Source organism: Alexandromys fortis, unplaced genomic scaffold, assembly GCF_014885135.2.
Source record: "Alexandromys fortis isolate MF-2015 unplaced genomic scaffold, M_Fortis_MF-2015_v1.1 scaffold_122, whole genome shotgun sequence".
Taxonomy (NCBI): domain Eukaryota; kingdom Metazoa; phylum Chordata; class Mammalia; order Rodentia; family Cricetidae; genus Alexandromys; species Alexandromys fortis.
Window position 1 is genome coordinate 4925921 of NW_026068004.1, and position 23575 is coordinate 4949495.

The following is a 23575-nucleotide window of genomic DNA, read 5'->3' on the forward strand; positions in this document are numbered from 1 at the left end:
AGGCAGTTTTTCTCAGTGTCCCCTAAGTGTCTTTTGAAAGAAACACGGTGGTAGGAGCTAGCGTCACCAGCTCGGGAATAAGGAGTGACATCTCTTGTCAGGGTCTGAGCCAGAGGACTGTGCACATATGGGAAAGATGGGAGGGACATTGTGGGGCTGCCTGGTCTAGGCCCACCAGGTGTTCTGCATGCCCCATCTTGGTCCTCATAGTAGGTGTCCAAGGTGGGCAGTAGTGTCTACACTATCCAGCTGATGGACGGGGCTGGGAGCTGAGAGCCCATTTGCTTTGGATTGTGTGTCAGTATATGTGAATGCGTTGGGGGGAATGGGTGAACATATGGGCTCTAGAAGGTTTGCCTTCTCTTGCAGCCTGGCCAAGCACCGAATAGGGACAAAGCGACACCGAGTCTGTCTTGAAATACCACAGGAGGTGAGCCAGAGTGAGCTCTTCCCCAAAGAAGAGCTGAGTTCTGGACAATATGAGCTGACGGAATGCCAAGCCACCCTCGCCCCGGTGAGACCCACCCACAGCTCCGTGCGGCAAGTTGAGGATGGCCTTCCTTTTCCAGGTGAGGTGACAGTGCTGGTTTGTCCACAGCCCTAACTGACACCTGTCTGTTGGAGGGTCAGTGTTGTATTGAGTTGCAGGGTCAGCGAAACGTGAGTCAGGTCTGTGAGCGTCAGGTTGTGAGCAGGCTTGTACTGGAATGTGAGAAGCATTTTGCTTAGGGGCACGTAGGGTAGCCAGACAGAGAGGACAAGGCTCAAGGAAACAGCAAAGACCAAAGGCTTCCGTGAAGGTGATTTTAGCAATATGAGGTGAGCAGGTGTGGCCAGGGCATCTTCGTGAGGAAGAGCCAGGCCAGCCCTGGTGATGGGAAGCTCTGTCTCTGGGAGCCCTTGGTGCTTTCCTCCCAATTTGATATGGGTTGGAAGGACGGATGCAGTGTGTGGCCAGGCTGGATAAGAGAGGTGGGATACCGTAAGGATGCTCCGTTTTATTTCTAGCTATTATTTAAAACTTTAGTTATGGGGCCAAGTAATCGCAGCAGTTGAGTGGCAGGGGCAGGTGAATCTCTTGAGAGTTTGAGGCCAGCCTAGTTTACATATCGAGTTCCAGGACAGCCAGAACTACACAGTGAGAATCTGTCTCAAAAAATAGGGGGAAAAAGAACAATAACAAAGGTTTGTTTATTATTACATGTGCTTTGTGTGGATATGAGCTCTCCTGTCTATCCCTGCGTGTGTGTGCATGTGTGTGCACGCCACAGAGGAAATCTTGGTGGGATGTGTTCCCCTTTCACCCTACGTCAGTTCCCAGATTGAACCTAGGCTCATGAGGCTTGTGCTTTTGCCTGCTGTGCTATCTCTCTGACTCTTAGTTGTTTTCTATTTTTAATATTTTGAGGTAGACTCCATGTATCCCTGGCTGTCCTGGAACTCTCCGTGTAGCCCACAAGGTCTGACTGTCTTGACCTCTTGAGTGCTGGTATTAAAGACATGTACTGCCATACTTGGCTTATTGGTTTTTGAAGCAAGGCCTCACTGTGTAGCCCAGCCTAGCTTTGAACTACGATCTTCTTGCCTCAGGCTTCTGAGTATTGGGATTATAGGCATGTGCTGCCAGGCTCGGTTTGTTTTGAGTCATTGTCTTGCTCTGTACCCTGACCCCCTCTTGCCTCTCAAATGCTAAGATTCTAGGCAAGTACCACCATGCCCAGCTTAAAAGTCTTACTTAAATATAACTACATGCTGCAAGACTACAGTGTATTTACCCAATCAGACTGCCTGCCCCTGGAGTGTTTGCTCGCTGGAGCCTGGAGGACCCACAAGTGCTGTAGGTTCATGGTGGTTTTGGAGCAGGTAACTCAGATAGGTACCAAGTCTGGATAAGCTTCTCGTGGGCTTGAAGAATCTGCTTACTATGGTGAGGTATGTCTGGCTAGAAAGCACTGTGTTACTGTGCTGTGACCTGTGCTTTGGAATACGGCTGGCTCTTAGCAGGTTTCTTTGCGCTTTTGCAGCTGGACTTCTGCTGTGCCCACAGGCCTGGTGAGGAACAGCAGCAGCCCTTGCTCATAGCCCTACCATGTGTGAGTTGTAGTAACTTACAGCCAGGACTTGGGTTTGAGTCCCTGACCTCACGGTGGCTGGTTGGTTGTTACTTTGCCGTCCTGCTTTCAACAAGGACGCTGGCTCTGCCTGATGTGCACCTGTGTTTCAGATTACTCTGACCCCACTGAAGTCAAATTTGAAGAGCTGAAGAATGTCAAACTGGAAGAGGAGGATGAGGAGGACGAGCCTGAAGCAGCCGCGCTGGACCTCTCTGTGAATCCTGCATCCATGGGAGGACGCATTGTCTTCTCGGGTTCCAAAAAGAAACCCTCTTCCAGCCTGGGCTCCAGTTCATCTCAGGATTCAGTTTCTTCAGATTCTGAAACCAGCGAGTCTGTCTCTTGCCAAGGCCAGGAGACAACAGGAGTTCTCACTGTGCACAGCTATGCCAGAGGGGATGGCCGGACCGCCACAGGAGAGCCGAGTGTAAAGAAGAAGCGCAGCGCCCCACGAAGCATCAGTGAGCAGGAGCTGGCAGAGGTACAGGCTCTGCAGTGGTGTGGGAGGCCACTGCCCTGCAAGGCATCCTGTGGAGGAGGGGGCCTGTGAGGGTGCAGGTGCTGCAGGTGTGTGAGAGGCTCCCTCTGTCCTGTCTTGCATCTGCTGCCTGAATTGATTGTCAGAATGCCAGGTGATGTTCCCTGTCTTCCCTTTCCTCTGTGCTGTGTGTGACTGCTGATCCAGAGGACCCCATCTCAGCCGCAGCATCAGGGACAACGCAGTGCAAATCCTAAGCTTGGTCGGATGTGCTGATGTGCTGGGAGCCCTTCCTCTGACTCCTTGCCTAGAGCAGGAAGGTTTGAATGGCATGGTTGCAGCCCAGATGTTTGGGATTTGAGACTAGGTGGCATCATAGTCACTGTTTAGTGCTGTGAAGAGACACCGTGACCAAGGCAACTCTTTTAAATACTTATGAAAGAACGCATTTAATTGGGACTTTCTTACAGTTCCAGAGATTTGATCATCTATCACAACAGGAAGCATGGCAATAGGTTGGCAGATACGGTGTTGGAAAATAGTTGAGCTTCATCCTGATCTGCAGGCAGACGGGGAGACAGCTGGGTTTAACATGGAAACCTCAAAGCCTACCTCCAGTGACCTACTTCCTCCAGGTCACACCCCCAGTCCTTTCAAATATCTCCACTCCCTGTTGACCACTCAGACCACCACAGTGGCCTTTCTCACCCTGATATCCAGGGGCATTTTCTTTTTAGGCGTTTTCATTACTCCGTGGAATCATTGCTAGATCTTCCTTTTGGAGACCAGGACGAGTTCCCAAAGCCGTTTGTGGATGTGTTTGTTCAGGCCTCCTCCTAGTACCCACTGTTACCAGAAGCTATGTTTTCTTCCTTTGTATATTGTGGCTCCTGGCAGGTCGGCCATGCTGAGAGGATTCCTACTGGCTGCAGCTGATTCACCTCTCCCAGAGAACCTCATTCCCTGGCCTCACGGCTGGTATGGTCCAGATAACAGTCGGAGTCAAGGGCGGCAGGCTGGGCCTCACAGCTGCTGTGGTCCAGATTACAGTCAGGGTAAAGGGTGGCGAGCTTTACCTGTAGCCCCAGCACAGGGAGATGGAGGTAGGAGCAGGTCTTCATGGTCATCCTTAGCTGTGAGATGCATTTGAGACCAGCTTGGGCTATATTAGACCCCGTCTTACAAAAACAATAAAAAGGGGCTGGTGAGATGGGTTACTAGGCAAAGGTGCCTGCCACCAGGTCTAGTGGCCTGAATTCTGCTTTTGAGCCCACATAGTAGGAGAGGTCCACCTGCTGAAGTTGTTTCTGACCTCCACATGTGTGCTGTGGACACCTGAGTGACTGCGTTCCTTCCCCTATACTTGTTAGAGTAAGAGCTCACTGGGCAGCCTTGCCTGACCTTGAACTCACAGAGACCACCTGACTTTCTGTTCTTCATATTAAGTAACTCATTGGGCTGGATATCTTTGAAATAGGAGGAATGCTCCCTGACTTTGCTGTCACCGCTGCATGCGGGCCATGTTTTTTGATCTTCCATATATGGTCCAGGTTTCCCTAGTGTTGCCTTTTGTCCCTTATCCTTTAAAAAAAAATAATTTATTTTAAATTGTGTGTATGTGTGTGATCTTTGTGGTTTTTGTACAAGTGAGAGGCCAGAGGTGTTGGGTTGCCTTGGAACTGGGCACAGGGGAGTGAGCAGCCTGACCTGGAGCTGGGGTCTGAATTTGGTCCACCCTAGCAGCGGTCATGCCCTGGAGCTGGGGACTGAGTTTGGTCCACCATAGCAGTGGTCATGCTCTTGACTTCGGAGACATCTCTACCGCTTTGTTCTTTCTGATAGGATTGTGAATTTTTTCTCAGGATTTATTTGGGGGGAGAGTGTTGCATGTGTATGTATATATGTGATGTGTGGGTAACTACATACTGACGTGTGTGGGGGTCAGAGCACAACTTTGAGGAGTCTGTTCTCGACTTCCACCCTCTTGGGTAGGTTCTCTCGCTGCTGCTCTGTGTGCTTCAGGCCACGTGACCTGAGAACTTCCGGGTAGTTGTGTTGCTGCCTCACATCTTGCTTTAGGAGTGTTGTGATTACAGATGCCTGCAGATTATAGGGCTGGAACTCAGGTCGTCAGGTTTGTGTGGCCAGCGCTTTTACCTGATGAGTCTTCTCACTGGCCCTTGGATCTTGCTGTTTGATGTAGCCCTGGCAGGCCTTGAACTCCTGCTTCAGCCTCATACACGTCACCCCTTCGTTTTAAAACTAGGACAAATCTCACTAAGGTTCTCACTAAGTTGCTTAGACTGGCCAGAGCTCACTGTAGCCATTGTCTCAAGATCCTCTAGCCCTGGGCTGCTAAGTGCTGGGACCACAGCTGTCACCATCTCCCATGCTTCTTGTCTTTATTTTTATTTTTTTTTAAAAGGAACATTCTGATTTTTATTTAAAATTTTTTTTTTTTTTTTTTTTGGCTGTGAGCCTGGCTACACAGCAACCCCATCTCGCAAGACAAAAACATCACAATTTTTTTTCAGTTATTGATTTTGTGGGTTACTTGTACGTATTGTGGGCATGTGTGTGCTATAGCACACAAGCAGAGGTGAGCACACAACAGAAGGGACTTGGTTCTCTTTCTTCCTCTATTGTGTGGATCCCCAGCTCCAAACTCACAGGTTGTCTGGCTCCATGGATAGCGCCCCTACCCGCTGAGCCATTTCACGGCCCTCCCTCCTCTTGTCTTCCAGTACCCAGATAATTCTCTCCACTTCCTCTGAGTGTCAGGACTCATTTTCTGTAGACTTCCTGCATGCATCTCATAGTGATTGCAGGCTAATGAATTAATAACCGCCATGCTTCCTTCTTGTGGTTTTGACCGCTGCTCTCTGTACCCCTAGTGCAGCACCCACCACTGCTCTCTGTATCCCCAATGCAGCACCACAAGAGAACGCTTTGCAGCTTGGAAACCATCTAACCCACGCAGCTGCCGCCTTCTTATTCTTCCTCACAAGCCCTTGGGTGCCAATCTGCCCTGCTGTGGCACAGCAGTTCACCCCGTCTGTCCTCTGCTTGCGGAATTCTGACTGCCTGGTAATCACTGTCCAAAGAGTAGCTAGCAAATATCAAAGATGTAATGGATACTAAATATTTTATGAACATTGTTCAGTCTATTACTGTAAATTTTACTGGAGGTTTTTAGTGCCGTTTTTATTTTTATTTTTGGAGAGCCTGTAGCTAGCCAATAAATACTAGCCATCTTTTTTTCTTCCTATATTTGATAGCAATTAAGTGATGTATTAAAAGAAATTGGGTTAGATGCCATTTTGTTATCAGTTAATATGATTGAGCAAAGTTACTTTTTTTTTTTAACCTGTGGGCAAATGGTCCTGCTCCTCTTTTACTTTCAAATAGATGGATGACCTAGGATAGGTCGGCCTGGATGTCCGCAGGCCCTGGAAGGAACAAAGCATTGCCCAAGCTCCCATATGGTGAGGTTGCAGGCTAGCATGTATTCCCCCTGCAGAAGGCAGATTGCAACTCACTGAAGCATACTGAGCATCCATGGCATGGACAGAAGCCAAGATGTCTTTGCCATCATAATCCACAGGGTAGGGAGGCTTCTCTTTAGGAGCCTCTCAGTCCTGCTGGAAAGCCCGAGTGCTTTCAACTTCCTTTTCATTTCTTTGTGGATTCTCGGTCGTACTAATTCCTTACTCTGCTCTGTCAGTGTGTGCTGCAGCTTTGAGTGCTTAAGTTCTCCAAAAATGACCCACCTGCTCACTTAACCTTTGTAGTCATTTGGGCCTGTGTTCTGTGGGCCAGGACTGCTCTCCAGGACCTCCCAACTCGCCTTGAGAGCTGAATATGGACAGAGAGGAGCATATGGTTTCAGCACTGGGTGATGGTGAGCGCTGTAGCTCCCATGGAAGAGCTGGCAGCCTAGCAAGGCTGAAGGAGTTCAGGATGTAAAGGAGACTTTCGGCTCAACCTTGAAGTTTGGAGGAATACACCAGGTAGACAGAACGAGACTCGAGCAAGAGTCTGGGAGAGGAGAGTGTTCTGTTCTCTTCAGGTTGATAGCTTACTCCAAGGTCAGGCATGATGGGTCTGCAGGCTGTTCCTGGAGACTGGAACTTCATGATCTACCCAGAGGTGTACAAAGATGGAGCATGAGGGTGCTTGTCATGCAGATCTGACCTCACGTTACCTGCCTGGCCTGCTTCATTCTGCTTTTACTGCTTTCAAGCCAGATGCCATGGAACTTCCCTCCCTCCCTCCCTTTCGTATTTCTTTCTTTTGGGTCTCAACCATGTATCGCTGGCTAGCCTGGAACTCACTATGTAGACCAGGCTGTCATTGAACTCACAGAGATCCACCTGCCTCTGCACTCCCTAGTGCTGAGATTAAAGGACTGTGCTACTACACCCAGCTTACATTTACCTATCCTACTCCATGAAAGGAGGAGAAAGGATTTAAAGAAGAAAAGTTCTCAGTGGTGGTGCATGCCAGTACTTGGCAGGTGGATTCTCTGAGTTCGAGGCCAACCTGGTCTCTATAGAGTGAGTTCTAGGACGGTCACAGCTATACAGCGAAACCCCATCTCGAAAAACCAACCCCTGCCCCACCCCTGAAAAAAAGCATCTTGGGAACCTGGGTTTGAGAGGTGGTGAGAGTGGAGCTGACCGTGGTGACAGGGTGGGGCCAGAAGTGCACCCGAGTCTCTGGAACGTGGGAACCCAGACTGGGAGACAGGATGACCCAACAGGTAGCACAGCTCAGACAACTCAGGCTTTGGCTTGGTTTCCTGGAGTGGCAACGGCATCATCTGTGCAAGACAGATTCAGAGGCAACTGAAGGGTTTTTAGTGTTTGTGAGCAAAATGGGGGCATGTTGTGCGCCATGTTTGTGAGGTAGGCTGAGGAAGGGAGCAAGGGGCATATCGGCTGGTTATGTAGGGCATGCAGGCATGCAGGGAGTCACTGGAAGGTCGTCAGAGGGAACACACCACTCCAGGAGCCTGGGAAGTATGTGCCTACAACTCCGTGTGCCACGTGTTAGAGGAGACAAATTTCTAAGCTGAGTGGTGGTGCAGCCTTTAATCTCAGTACTTGAGAGGTAGAGGCAGGTGTATCTCAGACAGTTCAAGGCCAGCCTGGTCTACAGAAGGGGCTTTGGAAAAATAAAAAAAAGAAAATTTCTAGACTCTGGTACCCAGGTTTTTTGCAGGCAGGGGCCTGGAATGTTCTGCACAAGGTTCCTGACCCTCTTTGGTGCTGTTGCTGTATGTGCCTTAGAGAGATTATATTGGTCCTACCCGGATAGTCTAGGATAATCCCCTACTTTACAGTCATCTGGTTATCAATCTTAACTCTCCTTTGTCATATTAACATAGTGCATTCATAGGTTAGGTTGTGGACACTCTGTCTGCTACATTTCTTTTTTTTTTTTTTTTTTTTTTTTTGAGACAGTGTTTCTCTGTGTAGCCCCGACTGTCCTGGAACTTGCTGTGTAGACCAGGCTGGTCTTGAACTCGCCTGCCTCTGCCTCCCTACTGGGACTAGTGGTGTGTGTCCTCACCACCCAGTAACCACAGGTCTTACTATCTCCATTTACCTTTTTTTCCCTCTGGCTGTAGACATGCTTAGATGACCCACTAAGATCACAGAGGCCACTCCCTTCTCGGGCTAATTTTATTTCTCTTGTTCTTCTCCAAGGTGGGCTGAGACAAGATTCTTCCCTGTTCCTACTGTCTGCCTGGGTGAACAGGCCACAAGTCTAGACATTCCGGTGGCCACGTGTTCTGTGTTCCCTCTGCGCTTGTCAGCCGTCCGAGCTCTGTGGGACTTGTTTGCAGCACCTCCCGTGGAGCCTTTGCAGTTCTGTCCGGGGCTGCATTGCCTTCCTGTGCTGCCTTCTCTTTATCCTATTGCCTAAGCCTGCTCCTCGGTTGGTTGGCCTTCCACCAGTGTTTGCAGCCGCTCCCATGATTGTAGCTCTGTGGTTTTGGTTTTCATTTGAGATGCGAGTCTCACTGTATTATCCAGGCTGACCTCTATCTTGCAGCTTTAAGTGATCCTTCTGCCCTCAGTCTCCCAAGTAGGATGACAAATACGTGCCACAAAACATAGCCATGGTCTTAATTTTGAACTTATGCTGAGGAGTCTCGGGTGCACAGTTTCTGGCTGACTTCTCTTCTAACTCTGGTCTGCATTTCTTAATGCCACATGTCCCATGATTAACAAGTAAGGCTCCTAGATCCGTGTTGTGGCACACTGTATGTTTAACTGTGTGTTGTCATTGTCTTTATCCAGGTGAGCCATCTTAGCTGCCTTTCATGTGCCAATCCATTCTAGCTTCTTTAAACAAAGATTTGTTTATTCCTGCAGGCCAGAAGAGGGCACCAGATCTCATTATAGACAGTTGTGAGCCACCATGTGGTTGCTGAGAATTGAACTCAGAACCTCTGGAAGAACAGCCAGTGCTCTTAACCTCTGAGCCATCTCTCCATCCCCCGTCTAGATTCTTTACTCTGTCTGGTTTCTTTATTCTCATTGCATTTCTCCCTAGTCTCTGCCACATGCCTGTCACTGAGATGTGCTCAAATTAGGAAGTAGCAGAATATTGTGAATTTTATGATGAATTATAAATTTAATTTATAATGAAATTTGCCTTTATAGGCAATTTAAAAATGTACAGAATTAGGTCATTCACAGGAAAATAGTGTTTTAAGAAATTAGACTAGAATCCTAGAATCTCCCCGCCCCCCCCCCCCCAAAGTGAAATCTGGTCCTGGAGGGATGGCTCGGTGGCTCACAGTTATCGGTAACTCCAGTTCCAGAGGCTCTGATGCTCTCTCTCCTGACCTGGGTACCCGGTGGGCACGTGGTGCCCAGTCTCAAGTGCCGCAAACACTTATATACTTAAAACAAAATAAATATTAAAAATGGTGAAATCTTACTCATTTGAAAGTTGTGAATCATAGGACAGGGGCGTGACCCAGTTGGTAGAGTGTACCCACGATTCTCCCCTAGCCCTGCTTCAATGCGTGCAACCCCAACACTTAGGAGGTGCAGTAGGAAGAGCAGGAATGCAGGGTTATCCTCAGCTACATAGGAGTTTAATGCTAGCCTGGGATGCATAAGAGTTTATCTCAAACTAAACAGAACACACAGAACCCCCCAAAGAAGCATGCGGACCAAAGAGGCTGTTTGGGTGGAGGAGACAGTACCCAGCGCCCTTCCTGCTCACCCCAGTGTGGGCTGTCGAGGGCCTTCCTCACCTGCTGTTCTGTGACACGGGGTTAGGTCTGGCCTGTGCGTGCTCTGCACCGTGGTGCCCGTTGTTCACTGGAGAACCGCTGCTTTGGGCGCACTGTGTAGTTCACCTCCTTCCTGTATGTTCCATGCGCCTTCCACTCAGGAGACTAGATCCTGCCCTGTCACCTCCGTTCCCGAGAGGCCTCTGCTTGTGGAAGGTGCCCAGGCAGTAGCTGTCGAGTGAATGGTCTCAGGACACTGTCCTGTCGAGAAACTTGTATTTGTTTTCTCTTGAGATCCCATGTGCTTTTGTTAAGCTCTGAGATGCTCTGTATTCCATGGGCTCAGGATGCCTCTGAAGTGACCCAGCAGTGCCCTCCCCCCCCACCTTGTAGATCTGAGGCATTAGTTTAGTCAGTGTTGGAAAGTGGCCGACTGCTAGGCCTCATTTCCTCGCTTAATGGTTTTGCCAAGCCCGTGTCTCATAATGTCAGTACAACCAACTTTTAAGTATGTTGATTAAAAAGAAATGCGTGGAGTAATCGTCAGTCCTGTACATCTTAGACCTAATTATGTTTGCTCGGGCATGATGCAAATGTGGTATCAAATCAACCTTCCCTTGGCATCTAGGCCAGAGGGCAGACATGCTCTGCCTTGGCTGGTGTTCTTTCTTGGAGAAGAGGAAACTCGCCTCATTCGGGTGTTAGCAGCAGTGGCCCTGAGAATGCAGATCTCAGCAGGGTGGAAGGTGGAGCTTGAGTGGACTGCTGACCTTGCAGTGGCGTAGGAGCCCTCATCCCGTTGTCTTCTAGGTTCTCAGTGTGGATGGCCCTGCTGCCCAGTACATGCACTGTAACACACGCTCACCTCCCAAGGAAAGGGGCACTTTGGCTCGCCCATCTGATGGCCTCGGATGTTTCATAGCAGGAACCTTAAAGTGTGTGTGTGTGTGGGGGGTTCCTGCTTGTCCTCTAGTTCAGGCATCTTCTGAGAAGGCCAGGAAGTAAGACATAAACAGATTTTTGCCCTAAAATTCTAAAATACACAAGTACAGACTAGTTACCTGACATTCTGGCTTATGCTTTGCTTTTTGTTTTGTTTTGTTTTTTTGAGACAGGATTTCTTCATGTACCTCTGGTTGTCATGGAACTCACTTTGTAGACCAGGCTGGCCTCGAACTCACAGAGATCCACCTGCCTCTGCTTCCCAAGTACTGGGATTAAAAGCGTGCGCCACCACCGCCGGGCTGTGTTTTTTGAGTTGCTTTAAGTTTTTATTTTATTTTACACATGTGAGTGTTTGGCCTCTACATATGTCTGGGCACCACATGTATACAGTGCTTGAGAGTACAGAAGAGGGTGTTGAATTCCCTGGAACTGGAGCTTAAGGTGGTTGTGAGCTGCCGTGTAGGTGTCAGAAATAGAATCCAGGTCCTCTGGAAGATCAGCCAATGCTTTTAATTATTGAGTCGTCTCCCCAGCCCTAAGACGGTGTGCGTGTGTGCGTGCGTGCGTGCGTGCGTGCGTGCGTGTGTGTGTGTGTGTGTGTTCGTTCAGTTTTATGTTTCTTTCCTATATCACTCCCCTCCCCTTCCCTTTTCCCCAGTCCTCCGTCCCTCCCTCCTGTTTTTGAGATGCTGAACTGCATACGTAGCCCACGCTGCCTTAGTCTTTGACCTCACACTTCAACCTCCCGAGCGGTAAGATTTACAGGTGTGTGTCATCATAACTCCCTCCGGTTTCATCACCGAGCTCATGTCCCTTGTTTGCTCAGGTTGCGGATGAGTACATGCTTTCCCTGGAAGAGAATAAGAAGACCAAGGGTCGCCGCCAGCCCTTAAGCAAGCTCCCGCGCCATCACCCGCTCGTGCTGCAGGAGTGTGGCAGTGATGACGGTGAGTCTCGTCTCTGCTCTCCACGAGAAGGACAGCAGTTTACCACAGTGAGCCTTGCTGTCTCGGGGCATCAGGGGGCAGTAATGAGCGAGGGCCCATGGCTACTAGCTCTTCTCTCAGGTAACCAGGCAGAGGCTAGGACTTCCATTTGTGCCGGTTTGTGAATGTGTTTTCTTCACTATCAGTTCAAGATCGGTGGACTGTGCCACACACAGGATAATTGTGTAGGTTCTTTCCCTTCTTCAACTAGGAGGTGCAAGACTGATTTTTCAGGATAGGAAATTTTTCCAGTGTTGCCAAGCCCTGTGCTGAATGTGTGCATACAAAGCAGGCTAAGATTGTCCATGCCCTCAAGATGGTCATAGAGTATTGGGGGAGACAGGTAAAAAGATCTAAAGAAAGACTCACGTTGCATGAGTACACAACAAAGAGGAAGAATGGGAGCACCGGTGCAGAGGAATTGTCATTAGCTCAGCGTGGCTCAAGTTCAGGGCCATGGCTATAGATTGAAAAGAGCTGGAGGAGCCAAATGGGAGTGAGGCTGGGTGTACAACCCCACCCGTGAGCCTACTGAGGCTTTTCTCACAGGCATTTGGAGCCAGGGAAGTATGTTTCAAGTAGGGTAGCAGCACAGGTTGGCGTTAGGAGGGCTGCTCCTAGACCAGCTGGACTAGGGTGCTGGCAGGGACTGGAGAAGAGGAAGCAGAGAGAGAGAGAGAGAGAGAGAGAAGGCAGGATTGTACAGCGGTTCATAGAGCTGAGAGGGTGGTCCCCAGGGACAAGGATGAGTTGATGGCCGCCTTGTGGCTTTTAGTTGGCTTTGAAACTGGTTCGTGTGGCTAGAGGATGTTGATATGGGAAGCATGGATGTGTTTTGTTGGGTTATTTTTAAATAAAGGGGTCTAGTTGAGAAGGCAGAGAAGAAGGCTGAGCAGAAGCTGGGGATAGCTGGGCAGAGGAGCCTGGGAAGGAGGCAGAAAGGGGAACTAAAGACCTATGCAAGCTAAAATGGGAAGCGTGGCTCTGAAACTCATCTTGACAGCAGCAGGGAGTGGCCATCTCGGCTGCCAGGAGCAGAGAGGGGATGCTGGTAGGGCTCAGCGGTACTGGCATCTGCACCCTTGTGGATGCTAGTGGGCCCCAGCGGTACTTGTGTCTGCACCTTGTGGATGCTGGTGGGCCCCAGCGGCACTGGCATCTGCACCCTTGTGGAAGAAGAGGCTCTGCTTGCACAGTGATGCTCTAGTGCTTCGCCCTCTGCTCCTCTTTCCCTCCTCCATGTGCATCATAGCTCATCTCATGAACAGCCTGGGCGTGGGGACAGGCTAGAGGTCCAGGGATCAGAAGACTGGACAAACCCTGAGTGGGGTCCCAGCAGTGCCCCTGAGCTTGTGCTCCAGCCCCACTGAGAGCTCCTGTCTGTTGCTTGATTTCTTCCCTAGGTGCTTTAAAATGACACAGATTAGCTGGGTGGTGGTGCACACCTTTAATCTCAGCACCAGGGAGGCAGAGGCAGGCAGATCTCTCTGAATTCGTGGCCAGCCTGGTCTACAGAGTGAGTTCCAGGACAGCCAGGGCTACACAGCGAATCTGTCTCCAGAAAGAAACAAAAAGCAAAAACAAACAAAACAACAAAATACACTGTAGAAAACTGGAAAAACAGAGGTTTTAAGAGGCAAAAGATCCTTATGCCTGTCTTCCAAAGGGGAGCACATGACTACTGCGTACATGCACTCTTAGGTTCGCATAAATCGTGTCTGAGTGCTTCTTTTTGAAATAATATAACTGTTAGAATCTCTCTCCACTTTTTGTGATGAGCAGTGTTCAGTTACAACAAAATGAAGGGTGGAGAGTCTGTGTGGTCCCTGCATGCTAATTGTTATCAGAACATTTGCTGTGAGTTTGTCTGCTTTCTCTCTGCTAGTACACTATGGAGCCAGGGTGTAAGGTAACTCAGGCTGGCTCTGAGCTCGTGATCCTCTTGCTTTTCACTTTTCAGGTGCTGGGGTTATAGGTATGTGCTGCTATACCCTGCTCAAGCAGTGTAGGTGGGGTTTTCTGTCCTGCCAGCCTGCTCCCAGATAACCATGTGGAAACTTGATATTAATTACAAATGTGTGACCAATAGCTCAGGCTAGTTACTAACTAGCTCTTTTTTTTTTTAAAGATTTATTTATTTATTATGTATACAACATTCCTTCCATGTATGCTTTATGCCAGAAGAGGGCACCAGATCTTATTATAGATGGCTATGGGCCATCATGTGGTTGCTGGGAATTGAACTCAGGACCTCTGGAAGAGCAGTCAGTGCTCTTAACCTCTGAGCCATCTCTCCAGCCGGGCTCCCCTAACTAGCTCTTATAACTTAAATTAACCCGTATTTCTTACCTTCATTCTGCCACTTGGCAGTATCATTTTTCAGCATGACACGTTCATCTTGCTTCTTTCGGCGACTCTGAGCCCTTTCTTCCCTGCACTGTTTTTGTCTAAGTCCTACCTAACCTTTGTCTGTCCAGCTATGGGCCAGTCAGCTTCTTTACTAACCAGTCACAGTGACATGTATCCACACAGTGGAAAGGAAAGGTCCCCAAAGCAGCTTTAGTTTCACATGGACGGGCTGTTTATCTGGTCACTTCACAGTGACATGTATCCACACAGTGTAAAGGAAAGATCCCCAAAGTAGCTTTAGTCTCACATGGACACGATGTATTTTTCTGGTCACTTCACAGTATATATATCCACACGGTGTAAAGGAAGGGTCCCTAAGGCAGCTTTAGTCTCACATGGACACAATGTGTTTTTCTGGTCACTTCAGTGTTTCCTTTGTTGCTGTTTTTCTTTCTTTTTTTTTTTTTTTGTTTTAATAAAGTTTTATTTTTCCAAATGTACAGCTGATTGAACCTGTTCAAGCATCTTCACCAGCAGCTGGGGCATCTCCACCCTTTGTGTTTCTGGTGTAAATTACTTGGGCTCTGTGCTTTGAAACCAGCTTGATAAGCCCTTTACTAAGGAGCTCCTGAAGAGCTGCCCTGGCCAAGGAACCACGAATCTTCAGTCTCTCAGAGACCACGGCTGGAGTAATAAGTTTATAGTTGGGCACTTCCTTACAGAGTTTGTCGTATGTAGCCTTGTCAAACAGGACTAGATTGTTGAGCTTGTCCCGAACTTTGCCTTTGGACAAAATTACGCCAGGATTGATACCAGCACTCAGGAGGCAGAGGCAGCCTGGTCTACACAGAGAAAACTTCTTTTTGGCCTTGCCACCGGACTTATTTACTGGGTCTTTGTCTTTTTTGGCCGACTTTCCGGCATCTTTCTTCTTCTTGTCATCCTTGGGCGGCTAGGGGAAGAAAGCGGGAGTGCGGGCATGATGAAGTTCGGAGAGTGGCGACGACCACTCTTGTTGTTGTTTTTCAAGACAGAGTTTTGTTGTGTAGCCTTGGCTGTCCTGGAGCTCACTCTGTAGACCAGCCTAGCCTCAAATTCAGAGATCTTTTTGCCTCTGCCTCCTGAGTGTTGAGATTAAAGGCATGAGCCACCATGCCTGACTGTTTCATTTAAAAAAGAAAGAAAACCTTTTTAGGAATTAATACAGAACCTCACCCATGTTCGACAAGCACTTGCCACTGTCCTGTGTCCCTAGACTCTTTTTACTTAAATTATTTGTGTTCATGAGTATTCTGCTTTTCCGCTTGCATGTATGTCTATACCACATTCATAGCGTGCTCCAAAGAAGAGGATGTGGGATCTCCTGGTACTAGAGTTGTAGAGAGTTGTGAGCTGCCATGTGGAGGCTGGCAGCGAACCCAGGTCCTCTGGAAGAGCAGCCAGTGCTCTTAACTGATCCCTCTGGCTCCCTCTTTTTACTTTCTATTTTAAGACAAGGTCTCACCACCTTTTCTAGACTGGCCTTGAACTCTTTGGTCCTGCTGCCTCAGCCCCCAGAGTAACTGGGATTACAGGCCTGCCTACCAGTCCCAGCCAGATCACCCCACATTAGTACAGCAGTAGCATCTCCTACGGATCGCCCCAAATAACACACTGCTGTTCATCTTGTTTTCCATCCAGGGCGGTGGTTCCCTAATAGCCTTAGTCCAGCTTTACCTTCCTTCCCTGGCCTGACCTAAGAATGTACCCAGTAGGGTTTTTCCCTTTGGAATTAATATAAGTCAAACAAAGGTTATGTATGAGAATTCTTAGTCTTGATTGTCTAATTATAGCTTCGTTCCACCATTTCTCCTTTCTTAGAAGCAGGTTTGGCTATGTAGCCAAACTGGGTTTGAATTCATGATTCTCCTGCCTCAGCCTCATCAGTGATGGAATTATGAGCTTCTACCACCATGCCCAATTTCTCCCTACTTTTTTACAAAAGCATTTTTATTTGAAGTACATTTTTAGTGAAATGCACACGTCTTGACGATAAGGCTCTGTGAAGCCTTACAAATGTAAACTGTTAAAATCTTGACTCCTGCAGTTTTCACTTAGCACAGTGAACGTTTCCCTTGGCATTCGGTGTTCACATTTGCAGTGATCTGGGCCCTTTTGGGCTTTGTAAGTAGAACAGATTTCCATATGCGAAGACTGGGGCTATGAGTGTGTCTGTTTCTGTCTCTTCCGTACCATCTTGGTCCCTCCTGTTTGGGTCAGGCACTCTGGCTCCAGTCTGAACCATGGACCCTCTTGGGGCCGATTTGCCCTGCTTGCATTGACCTCCTTACGCTACAGTGGCCCTTCACTGGGGCTGTCCACAATGGCAGCTGCCAGATCCCTTTGGTGAAACACGACTGAGAGGTGGGGGAGGCACTGGTTTACCCGCACTGTGCTAGAGCCCCGCAGCGAGCTAATGAACACTGGTACAGTGTGCCCTGGTACAGTGTGCCCGCGCAGCTCACTCTGGGCTGCTGTGCCGAGATCGTGGGGTCTCTGGGGAGAGGAGGGCTTGGCCAGGGATACAGCCACAGGCTTCTCATCCCTACATCAGGCAGCCGTTCCTATAGACTTGAGCAGTCTCTTCTGATATTTGCTCCTGCTTCCTCCCAGCATTCAGAATCTCTGGGGTTCTCTCCGTGCCCCTTGACCTCGTGTGTTCCAGAAACTAATGGGCTTTATACCTTATTGCTTCCATCTCGCTTTGTGAGATTTCCATTGTGTTCCGTCTGTAGTGAGACTTACCTCTTCTGGGAAGATGTATGCAGAGAAGGATTTTTCTTGCGCTGTGGTTAAGGGTGCCTGAGTTGCAGGACACACTAAAAGAGGGATGAGGAGACTTTGGGCCAGCACGTCATGGATTCAGGCTTTATAATGGTCTCTGGGATCATCATTTCTCTCCCCCACCCCCATTCTCTGAAAATGCAATAGCAATGTTTATTTGGGTTGGATTATGCCTGTAGGCTCTTCCTTCACAAGCTCCTGGTTGAAAGGTGACATGAACATTTTATGGCCAGGAAGAAGATTCATCCTCTGAGATATTGGGGAGTCTTTCCCCAGCCAGGGAGACCCCCCCCCCCCCACCTTGGACTTTCCAGAGAAAGCTGGAAAGTCCTGACCAAGGCTGTGATGTAACATCTTTGAGGCTTTACCAGTTTTGTTTTCTCTCCCTGTTTCTCCAGCACAGCTGAAGGGAAAGCCCTGAGGGGAAAGGACGTAAACATGCTGGCATTTGGGAGGCAGCAAATGGCGTGGTTCTTGGCAGACTGGTGCTTTATTCTGCTGCCCCCAGAGAGGGCAGGGTTGAATGTGACAGCTGTTGTGGGGAATAGAGTGGGCCGAGTGCCTGAAACATGAGGAAGAATAGAGACCTTGAGTCAGTCTGACCAGAAAGAGCAGTACAAACAGCCACCCCCTACCCCTCACCCAGGCACACACCCCAGCCAAGTCATTCAGGCCGTAAAGGAGTCTTGGTATCAGCTCTGCCCTTGCCTTTTATCTGTCGTCTCTAGAACCTTGAGTTTAGCTCTGCCGTGGGACCAGGAGCCCTGGCTGAGCCCGTCAGCTCTAGGCCAGCCTCCCGTGTTCAGGGCTGCTGTGACTCGTGTTCCCGTTTCCTCCTCTAGAGACTTCTGAACAGCTGACCCCTGAGGAAGAGGCTGAGGAGACAGAGGCTTGGGCCAAACCTCTGAGCCAGCTGTGGCAGAACCGACCCCCGAACTTTGAGGCTGAAAAGGAGTTCAATGAGCTCATGGCCCAGCAGGCTCCCCACTGTGCTGTCTGTATGATCTTCCAGACATACCACCAGGTGAGCCTGCCCTGCTGCCTGCAGGCATCCCGGGCCAGCCTTCAGGAAGCTGGGCTTAATTACGGGTGTGGAGCTGCAGCGCTGCTCTCTTTAGAGCCTTTTCCTCCGGTGTCCTCGCCATGTCAGTGCCTTGGCGGATAACCCAGCCGCGGGAGCTTACCCTTAAGAGTGCCTTGATTGGTGATCCTTGCCCATGGCATGAGCCTCGATGCTTGCAGAGCCTAATGTTTCTTATCCTCCTGGTCTGGGGCTCTTTCTGCCCGACGCTGTGCATTCCTGATCAGTTGGGTCCAAGACTGCCGTTTCTTCCCCCTTTGAAGTCAACGCTGGGTGAAGAGTCAGGTTCTCCTGCCATCCTCTTCTTCCCTCACTGTCACAGTGAGTGCTGTTTGGCAGAGGGTCTAACGCAGAGGGCTGGGTTCAACTGTGGCCCTTTCCCTGCCGGGCACTGATGACCTCACCATCATGGGCCACTTGGGCCAGGCTCTAGAAGAACAGGCGGGAATTCACAGCAGCAGGGACTGCCTAGATGGTCCTACACAGGGTGGCAGTAGGGTAGCAGCTCTAGTGGCACAGCTGCCCTGAGTTTGGCAAGGCCCCAGGCTCATGTTTGCAGAAGGATGGAACCTAGACCCACATACTGGATCTTTGTGTTAACAGAAAGCCACCGCAAAAGAACTGTGTGTGCCTTTGTGAGGGACGTGACTGGCCTGATTGTTACTGTCAGCAGATCTCCTAGGTGGGGGCAGAGTTTCTTGAATGGCATCGGCTCAGAGGGTGACGTGTCCAGGCTCTGTTCTTGGAATGGGGATAATGGTGCCATCCAGCGGCAGAGCCGGAGGATGTTTGCTCTGCGTAGAGTTTGCCAAGGGTAGCGCGTAACATAATGTTCTTCCTAGAGAGGCCCCAAGCCAGGAATCCCAGGTGGGGATCCAGCCATGTGACAGTGCTGTAGTTCAGGTGACTGCTGACATGGCCCTCAGAGGTAATCAGTGCTGGCCCATTAAGAACATGTGCTCTGGGTGCTGTCTCCGAGTGCGCATGGTGGGGCCACCATGTGCAGCACCTGGGGACAGGCAGTGCCTTGCTGCTAATGTCTCGGTGCATCTTATTATCACTGGGTTTGGGAAGACTAAAATCCCAGGGGCCTCTTACTTGCTCCCTCTTCGCAGTTGTCCCCCAGGGGCCTTTGTTTGATGCTGCTGTGAGAAATTGAATTTGAGTCATTAGAGGTAACTTCAATTAGTAGCTTCAGGATAATGGCTGTGCACCCGGGAGCTATAGCTGCAGTCAGAGCAGGAAGAGGCCCCGCTTTCTGCTGATGGAGCAGGTGGAGGGCTAGGAGCACAGACGTGTGCTCACTGTGCGGTGCACGTTCTCTGCCTTTCACTTAGGTGGAGTTTGGAAGCTTTACTCAGACCTGTGGGAAAGCTTCGGAAACAGCTGCTCAGACTCAGAGGACCAAGCCATTGATCCCAGAAATGTGCTTTACCACAACTGGCTGCAGCACAGACATCAGCCTTTCTACTCCTTACCTGGAGGAGGATGGCACCAGCATGCTAGTGTCCTGCAAGAAGTGCAGTGTCCGGGTGCACGCCAGTGAGTACCTCTCAGTTCCTCCTCCTGTCCCAGCAGCGTGGCCTGCCTGCTGGGAGTTGTTGTCACCTGTTGGCCTTCCCCGTGTCCTACAGCAAAGGATGCTTATGTATTCTTGGGAAGTTGGTGTTTGGTGGATGGATGAGTTTCCTGGTGGCTCCAGCATCCATCCCAAATGTCTGTCAACTTTGGAGTCCCTAGGGTTAGTCCCTGGCTACGTACTAGGGAGATGCGCTAGTGAATCCAGTCTCTGACTCTCCTGGGTTCTGGACCATATTGTATTATGGTTGAACCCTGGGGGCTCTGGCTCAGATTGCGGGAATTTCTGTATGATTTACTGTTTTTGGGAATGGTATCTATGGAAGAGTATTGCTCTTCCCTGTTCTGACTCCAGCCCCTGGATTGGGTTTCATTTACTCTTCCTGGTATTGTTTATTAGGTTGCTATGGGGTGCCCCCCGCAAAGGCTTCTGAAGAATGGATGTGTTCTCGGTGTTCAGCCAATGCTCTGGAGGAAGTGAGTATCCCCTGTCTTTCCCATCTTCTCCAGAAGACCGGGGTGGCTTCAGGGCTAGCCTCTTTCCATGCTGGACATCATTTATGTCCACAGCAGTTAGCTTAGGATTTGGTACTTCATGATGTCAGAGTGGGTCTGGAAGCTGTTGGCTCTGGGGGGAGAGGGGCAAGACCAGGTAGCTGCCCTGTGGAGGAGCTGTCACTCCCTTTGAAGAAATCAGCTCTAGGTTTGGAGTCTGAGAATGGGGCTCAAATGATTCGTTACACAGTTATAGTCATGCATTATGGCCCGTCTCTCACAGGGGAGCCCTGACTACAGGGCATGCATCTGAAGACCCACCTGCCATCGTATTGCTTTCTCATGCAGTTTAGGAGGTGTCTTCAGGAAGTCTCGGGGTGGGGGCACGTTGTATGGGAATGAATTGCTGGTGACCGTTTTCCTCCTCCTTTCTGGGCAGGATTGCTGTTTGTGCTCGTTGCGTGGAGGGGCCCTGCAGAGAGCCAACGATGACAGGTGAGGTCTGAAGCAGCGTGCACAGTGCCGTGAGGGCGGGAGCTGCTGCTGAGTGAGCATCTCCAAGGCTGATTCTAACAAGCAGCCCTAGACTGCCTGCCTAACTTCATTTTCCCCTTAGGGGCAGAGATGTAAGTAGCATCCTTCTTTGAGAGGCGCTGGCAACAAATGCCGACAGATGATGGCCCTATGAGAATGACACAGACATTTTGTGGCCTGGAAGCCAGGACACTAACCTTGTTACAGTTGGCTGGCTAATGAGGCAGCCTGCTGTCTCCTTCCTTCCTTCCTTCCTTCCTTCCTTCCTTCCTTCCTTCCTTCCTTCCTTCCTTCCTCCCTCCCTCCCTTCCTTCCTTCCTTCCTTTCCTTCCTCTTTGTCATTTTCTTTTTTTTGAAACAGGGTTTCTTTGTGTAGCCCTGGCTGTCCTGGAACTAGCTCTGTAGACCAAGTTGGCCTCGAACTCACAGAGATCCATTTGCCTCTGCCTCCTGAGTGTTGGGATTAAAGGCGTGTGCCACTATGCCCAGCTTTCTTCCCCCTTTTTAAAATCATCATTTTATGTGTATGGAAGTTTTGCCTGCATGTATATCTTATGCACAGGTTTCCACAAAAGCCAGACTTGCTGTTAGCAGTGATCGTTGTGATTCAGGCAGGGTAGAGCTGGCTGGTAATATTGAACCTCTTACCTTTGCAAAGCCTTTAATCCCTGTTCTGCCCTCTAAGGCCACAAAAACAGCAGACCTATTCATATTCCCAACAATAGCCCTGCCAATAGTTCACACTATTTTGTTTCCATGGTTGTTTCAGGTTTTCTTTCTTTCTTTTTTTTTTTTAGATTTTTTTTTAATATTTATTTATTATGTATACAATATTCTTTCTGTGTGTATGCCTGAAGGCCAGAAGAGGGCACCAGACCTCGTTACAGATGGTTGTGAGCCACCATGTGGTTGCTGGGAATTGAACTCAGGACCTTTGGAAGAGCAGGCAATGCTCTTAACCACTGAGCCATCTCTCCAGCCCCTGTTGCAGGTTTTCATATGGTTGGAGCTAAGTGGGCCTGAACCCGGGGCCTTGTGCATTTGACACACACTGTTGATGGAATATCAGGCCCAGCACGGTCTGACATTAAGAGATTCCACAGTCTTCGGTTTCTCCACTTGGGACGTGTCTGTTTCTCAAAAGGTGTCTGGGTGGGAAAAGCTCTGAGCTTGCTTTCTAGTTTTTGCTTCCTTGAACCCATCACAGAGTCAACTATGCTTCTGCATATTTGCCACAGATTAGAGGCCTGATCCTGCACTGGCCACGGGCAGAGTGCGTGCAGTATTGATGTGGTAAACACTTTCCCTCCTGAGTCCTGGAACCCGGCTGACCCAGTGACCTTTACTGGGTGATGGAGGAAGTTCTGTCAGCAGGCCCCCCGCCTGTGGAATGGGGTGACTGAGCCCTTCTTTTTTTGGCAGATGGGTCCATGTTTCATGTGCTGTGGCAATTCTAGAAGCAAGGTTTGTCAACATCGCCGAGAGAAGTCCAGTGGATGTGAGCAAAATCCCTCTGCCCCGCTTCAAGCTGGTAAGCAGGGAGGGCCATATGGGATTTGCATAGTTCCCCGCCGATGAGTTTGGCAGGGGGTGAATGCATTTCTACTTGACTCATGGCCTCCTTTTCCCCTTTGTTTTGGTCAGTTTGATTCTCACCCTATGGCTAAATTACTTAATGGGGACTTACATTCGGTCTGGAGCAGGCCCCGGGTGCTCTCATGTTGTGGGAGGGGTTGACTTCTGGTCATTTGGTCTTGTGCATTTGGGAGGGAAAACAAGAAGAGGTGGGGGTGGACTGCCGTTCACAGAACACGTGCTCTGCCCTCTGCAGAAGTGCGTCTTCTGTAAGAAGCGGAGGAAAAGGAATGCCGGCTGCTGCGTGCAGTGTTCGCACGGCCGCTGCCCCACCGCCTTCCACGTGAGCTGCGCCCAGGCTGCCGGGGTGATGATGCAACCCGATGACTGGCCTTTTGTCGTCTTCATCACCTGCTTTCGGCACAAGATCCCCAATTTGGAGGTGAGAAGGCACCGTCGAGTCCTCTCGACAGGTTTCAGGATCATTTTCTCTGCACGTGGCCAGTTTATGGTGCCGTCACACATCCTTGACAGAAAATGCTGGTGGGTTAGCAAATACGAGGCGGCCCCGTTTGTCGTTGCTGCTTGCCTTGGCCTTCACAGTCCAGTGGCACTCAGCTTTGGCTGGTCTGTTTCCTTGTGTGCTTTTCCCAGGTGAAGTCTGTGTGCGGTTCCTTACAATGTTAGTCTGAGCACCCTTTTCCTCACCCCAGGGCCAGGGACGGCACAGCAGCTCTGTGCCTGGTAAGAGAGGACTCTGACAATTGCACATTTTCTGTAACATTCTCTCAGGGCTGACGTGTGCAGGAGATGTAGGGCATGAGCTCTAGAGTCCTGACAGGGCACGGGTGGGCACGAGGAGGTCGAGGAAGTAGTGTATTCATGGCTTCAGGGCTAGAGTCAGTCTAGAGAATGGACAGTCGGTGGGGGCGTGGATGGGGGCAGAGGCGTAGGGGAGGGACTAGGAGGAGAGGAAGGAGGAGAAACTGCAGCTGGGATGTAAAATAAATAAGTTTGTTTGTTTAAAAAAAAAGAATGAACATTCGGGACTGGTTCTGGGAACCCAGCAGGTAGTCATGGGAAGTGAACAGTGCCCCCGGGTGAAAATCCTGGACCGCCACATTTAAGTTTCTTTTGAATGAGGAGGCCTTCCAGAATGCCCTGATTGTGAGTCACTTGTGTGCAGGTGTGCACATGCACTGTTGTGCCCGTGGAAGTCAGGGCAGCTGTGGTAGTCAGTTTTCGCCTTCCACCTGTCGAGGCCGACTCTCTCTCCTATCCGCTGTACTTACTGTGTACTCCGGGCTAGCTGACCACCGAGCTTCCAGGTGACTCTCCTGGCTCCACCCCTCATCTTGAAAT

At 49.8% G+C, this 23575-nt stretch overlaps 2 protein-coding genes across 5 annotated transcripts in view; one reads left to right on the plus strand and one right to left on the minus strand.

Moving 5' to 3' along the window:
• Window positions 1–23575, plus strand: part of Kdm4a (lysine demethylase 4A) — a 42155-nt gene that overhangs the window by 12378 nt on the left and 6202 nt on the right. For all 4 annotated transcript variants that reach the window (XM_050161333.1, XM_050161334.1, XM_050161332.1 and 1 more), the window contains exons 10-18: window positions 370–569; window positions 2225–2595; window positions 11619–11739; window positions 17793–17974; window positions 19369–19573; window positions 20010–20086; window positions 20544–20599; window positions 22061–22169; window positions 22470–22655. In XM_050161333.1, the coding sequence (XP_050017290.1) occupies window positions 370–569; window positions 2225–2595; window positions 11619–11739; window positions 17793–17974; window positions 19369–19573; window positions 20010–20086; window positions 20544–20599; window positions 22061–22169; window positions 22470–22655 (1507 nt within the window). The remainder of the gene's footprint in view (window positions 1–369; window positions 570–2224; window positions 2596–11618; window positions 11740–17792; window positions 17975–19368; window positions 19574–20009; window positions 20087–20543; window positions 20600–22060; window positions 22170–22469; window positions 22656–23575) is intronic.
• Window positions 14573–17304, minus strand: LOC126513199 (40S ribosomal protein S25-like). The gene is made up of 4 exons (XM_050161447.1): window positions 17251–17304; window positions 16912–16968; window positions 16552–16662; window positions 14573–15079 (listed from the first exon to the last, which is right to left on the minus strand). The coding sequence occupies exons 1-4, from the start codon at window positions 17302–17304 to the stop codon at window positions 14645–14647; spliced, it is 657 nt and encodes a 218-aa protein (XP_050017404.1). The 3' UTR covers window positions 14573–14644.